Source organism: Pollicipes pollicipes, unplaced genomic scaffold (assembly GCF_011947565.3).
Source record: "Pollicipes pollicipes isolate AB1234 unplaced genomic scaffold, Ppol_2.1 Scaffold_2555;HRSCAF=2994_pilon_pilon_pilon, whole genome shotgun sequence".
In the NCBI taxonomy this organism is placed as follows: domain Eukaryota; kingdom Metazoa; phylum Arthropoda; class Thecostraca; order Pollicipedomorpha; family Pollicipedidae; genus Pollicipes; species Pollicipes pollicipes.
The window spans coordinates 9,092,617-9,097,775 of record NW_023596136.1 but is presented as its reverse complement, the minus strand read 5'-3'; the positions used below and the strand labels follow the sequence as shown (position 1 = coordinate 9,097,775).

The following is a 5,159-nucleotide window of genomic DNA, read 5'->3' as shown; positions in this document are numbered from 1 at the left end:
TCGCTGACCTATGCCAGGTCAAGTCAGGCCATGGTTTCAGCGAAGGCAACTTCTTGGGAATCCTTCAATCTGATCCAACAACGGAATGTTAGACGAAGCCATACATCTCTGAGCTGCTTTCTTAGGCAACAAAACAATTGAACGAACAAATAACATTGACCACGGTTCAGGTATGAAGGTCGGACGAAGTTCAAACAAACCTGTTTTATTACTCTAGGCATGCGAGCGTGCGTCGTAAAGTACTTCAAGCGCACGCATCGCTGCATGGACGCTGGACGTGACGAGCGGGGGCGGCGAGGAACATGGTCGGAGTGGTGTTTAGATGTGTATCGAGCTGTCCCGGGTGACTGTCGTCACACGTGTTCGCGCTTATCTGTCCCGCACTGCTGCCGCCATAGGTTTTGCCTTGGCGAAGGGGAGATGAGGGCATCCCTGGCCATCGGCAGGACAGGATCAGCTCACTCAGACGATGAAGCGGCGGCGCGGCTAATTTGGAAGGGACGAGCTGGGTGTGTCCAGATGTCCCGCAGCACAGTCTGACTTACTCAGCGACACCAAGCCGACGCTCTGCCGGCATGTTTCACCATCAGGCCTGTGCCGATCGCGTGTCGCTGAACTGTTCAATTACTGAGTGCTGCGTTGTCCAGCTGCACAGTGCTTCAGCTCTGCGAACAGGACGCTTCAGTCGAAGTGGCGCTTTAGTGGCCATTTGGGTGATCATGTTTGTGGACGGCAAACATAATCAGCACTGTTATGCATGCGTAGTTGGTCCTATGTCATAAATAGCAAGTACTGCGCGGACTATAATGCAATTAGCTTTCCGTAGAGGGCACAAATGTGCACGATCAATTAAATGCATTGCGTCAAGAACGTTTCAAAGGCCGCGGCCTGGCTGGGATCGTGGGATCCTGGGAGCATAGATGTGAAGACCGATTCTCCAAAGAGAATCGGTCTTAAAAAAATAGGAAAATCCCAAAGAAAAGATTCTCCGAAGAACTCCATGCTCACGCTAGGCGGATTCATTTATCTCAGCTCGGTTGATGATGATGTGTTAAGGTCATGGTGATTACGCTGATTGAGCTGGATTTTCACACTCTGGTCACAACATGCTTCCCTTCCGCTGTTCTGTTAGCGTGCAATGCGTGAATGCGAAAGCGGTACATGTGCTTTGTGTCCCGCAACATTAACGCATAAATTTGCCGTTAGCACTTTGAGCAGCCGATTAACTGACCTTTGCTGTTCTGCAGTAGAACTGTGGGGATTGGACCAGGAGCAACGATTTGCATTCCCATATGAAGAGCCATGGTCCTCCTCATTTTTGATTTGGGCAATGTTGGTTTCGGTCCCTTAACACGCGCCCGGATGGCCGGTTGAATACCTTTCACTTGGGTGGACGTTAATTTGCCCCCCCCTGAGGTCTCGGGAACTAAGAGAGCTAGAGACGCCATATTCACAGGGTGTGTTGGCCTGTGCGTGAACGCCCTTGTGTCAGACATTCAGACACAGACATTTGACATTCCTAGATTATGAACTTTGGTTAAAAAGGGTCAAACGAGGTCAGTCTCCAGATTGGTGTCCAAAGTGCCCCAGAATCTAGATACCCTGTTCTAAGAAAAAGGTGGCTGGTATTCATTTAAGGTCAGTGACATTGCTTCGTAGGTTATGGTGACCAAAATCATACAAGACCGCTTTGGGTTGCGTTTAAATAAGCGTCAAAGATGGCGCTAGGCAGCATGTTCCTAAAACAAAATGTTGAACTGGGTTATTTTAGGTCAGTGACCTGTTATGGCCCCTAAGAAGTTGATAAAGGATGCATAATGCGGTTACTGTTATAAATAAATTCGAAATGAACATGATAAACTATCTAATACAGCAAGCTCTTGAGTAACAAAGGCAGGTTGGTTTGGCTTTGGTCTCACTTTCATATCTGACCCTAGGTCAATGAAATTTGTTCAATCAGTTGTTGCGTTGCCTAAGAAGCTATCTCAGAGACCAATGGCTTTATCTTACACTTCGTTATGACATCAAATTGAATGATTCCCTAAAGATTGTCTTCGTCGAGTCAATGTTCTGACTTCGACCTACCATAGGTTAACGATCTTGCAAGGTACATCCCAATTTTCGGTACTAAACGATCCGCTATATAATTGCTTACAGCCATGCAGCATTTGGTGCGGCTACGCCACGCCCTTTGGAAACCATTTTAGAAAACCTTCGAGGGGTCAAATTGACCCCTCGAAGTGCGCGTGGTGACACTAATCTGAGGACGAATTATTAATGATTAAGTATACTAAGCAAAACCATCACGAAACTGAGGGAAAATTAAGTATGACACAAAACCAACTTTCCTCAGACGATAATAGTTCTACTAGAAGGACTCGAAAAGCGAGAAACATTTCTTTTTTAATGGCATTGGCCAAATGGAAGTGGGACACAGTGTGAAGTGTGAAGATACAGATGTGTTGGGTGGGTTAGGTTGTCCGAGTCTCACTGCATCGGTTACATGTTGTTTCAAAGACAGATTACGTTTGGTAATGTTTAGAGGAGTGCACGCGTCGCCGTGGAAACTCAACCGCACTGTCTTCGAGTGACCAAAGTGGCTGGGAGCGTAGGAGAGTGGTCTTGGCTGGGGGTATGCCGGTGGTCGACGGTGAATCTGTCGAGTGTCTTCGAAAACCTGTCGTAAGAAGGCCGTGGGTCAGCCGTGGGAAGACCTTGAGTTGCCGTGAGCGCGGCGTGAGTCAGCCGTAATTTGGTCGTGATTCGGTCGCGACTGTGCCGGGAGCATTACGTGAGCTTGTATTGGCTAGGCAGTGAGTCAGTCGTGAACATGCCGCGAGCTGGTCACGAGTCCGCCGTGAGTCAGCTAGCTGTATGGAGCACGCCGTGACCGCCGTCCGTGGGACGTAAGTATATCATGAGCCTGCCACGTACCGACCGGAGCCGGCCAGCGCTTGGCCGGACATTGACCGTGAGTGTCGAGACGTTGCACCGGTTGCACGCCTATGCGGCCGCCGACCGCTGTCCGCAGATCGCTGATGCGACCGCTGGCCGCTGTCCGCAGATCGCTGATGCGGCCACTGACCGCTGTCCGCAGATCGCATCGCTGATGCGGCCACTGACCGCTGTCCGATCATCGATGACGCGGCCGCTGACCGCTGTCCGCAGATCGCTGATGCGGCCACTGACCGCTGTCCGATCATCGATGATGCGGCCGCTGACCGCTCTCCGCAGATCGCTGATGCGACCGCTGACCGCTGTCCGCAGACCGCTGATGCGGCCACTGAACGCTGTCCGCAGATGCGTCTGCTCGGGTCGCTGCTGTTGGCGTTGCTCTGCCTGGCTCTGCTCGGGCTCGACACCACGGAGGCCTTCAAACCCCGGCGGCAGTACGGCTGGCGAAAGCCGTACTTCTCGTGGCGTGACCCGCGGCTAGGACCGCACGCCAAGTTTACCTGGAATGAGGCCAGACGCTACTGCCGTCGGCTGGGATTGCAGCTGGTTTCCATCGACTCCTACCGCGAGAGCCAGGACATCGTCCACCTCATCGGCAAAGACCGTACGCCAGTGGGCAGGGCTGGGCCGTGTTCGCTGGCGAGGTTCGGGGAAGCGGCCTATTCAGCCGGCATCTGACGACGTTCAGAACCGCGCCTGAAATGAATTGACCTATTCCTGTCTTGCCATTTTATCTAAATGTGGCTAAAATAGTCCTGTCCTCCCTAAAACTACCGGGGTCCGGGTCCAAAGACGCTAGTGGCGGTTACGCCAATAGACCTGACCTAGGTCTAACCGTATGTTGGCTTGGCCTGACATGTTCGCCCTGACGTCTGTAATGCGGAAAAGGCGTTTATTTTTGTAAGTTCGGATGTTTTTTTCACGATGGTGTTGGGATTAGAATCCTCGCCGAGGAAAGCTTGTTGAGGAGATTCTGACTACACCAAACCACCACTTATTTTAGTTTAATATAAATGTCAACAGTAGGTTGTCGCATCACGCAATGTTGCAACACGACCACCCCTCTTTTGGCCCGGCCACTGAGCCAAATGCCGGCTGGCGGTCGAAAGTGAGCCAAATAATTCGGTTTCAAGAATGCGTCTGTCATGTGCCTGTCACGTATCTGTCATGCGTTGGTCGGGCTGCTCGACGCCTTATGCCACTTGCCAGAAACCCTCAGAGCCTAGAGGCTCCAAGCTTCTCGTCTTAGAGAATGCTATGTCCGGCTGATGTCGCGATGTGCAGCTGCTCGTCCTGCAACACGCGACGGCCCTGATGTCTGTGGTCAGACGTGATCTTCACTAGCGGCCCTGATGTCTGTGGTCAGACGTGATCTTCACTAGCGGCCCTGATGTCTGTGGTCAGACGTGCCCTACAACTGACGGCCCTGATGTCTGTGGTCAGACGTGTCCTCCGCTAACGGCGCTGATGTCTGTGGTCAGACGTGCCCTACATCTGGACGTCGGGCCGCATCGACTCCAGCGGCTATTTCTTCTGGACCGCGAGGGGCCGCCTGGTGAAGCCCTTCAACTGGTCCAGGACCGGCGGCGCGGGACGACCCCAGCCCGACAACCGCGAGGGCCATGAGGACTGCCTGGCCGTGCTCAACAACGTCTACAATGACGGTATCGTGTGGCACGACGTCGCCTGCGATCACCGCAAGCCCTTCATCTGCGAGTGATGCCTTAGATCGGCATCGATTCGGCGAGTATCAGTTCACTGGAACGTTCGCAAGCATGTAATGTCTGACATTCGTCGATGCGCGCATGCTTACAAAACATAATGCATGTGAAAGAGCGTAGACCAATAGGAGATGCTTTTTGTTCACCATGCGTCTGACTCTCGCGTTAGCCTGCACTCGCAGTGCATGGTTCCTTAGATGACTCGCATTCAGGCCGGTGGGAATGTTTGGCAAGGTCAACGAAAGACTTCTGTGAATTTATTCATGATCAGACAACAGTGCTCAGACTGCATACTGGCCTGACGACGAGCGTTTGAATGGCATATGTAAGGCCCCTGAGAAACGTAGTTGCATTTATGAAACATTCATTTATATTTAGCATAAAGTAGTTGGATTGAGTATGTTATTGGTGTATCGCAAGTTCCCTAAATCGTGCCATGCATTTACAAGACTGCGAAATGTACGCAAGCGGCTGCGACTTTTG

General features: G+C 51.8%; 1 protein-coding gene across 1 annotated transcript; it reads left to right on the top strand.

The window, feature by feature from the left end:
• The first annotated feature begins 4,269 nt into the window (after positions 1 to 4,269).
• On the top strand, positions 4,270 to 4,675 carry LOC119108333 (L-selectin). Its single transcript, XM_037231912.1, has 2 exons — positions 4,270 to 4,285; positions 4,437 to 4,675. Exons 1-2 carry the CDS (start codon positions 4,270 to 4,272, stop codon positions 4,673 to 4,675), a joined length of 255 nt encoding a protein of 84 aa, XP_037087807.1.
• Positions 4,676 to 5,159: the final 484 nt, after the last annotated feature.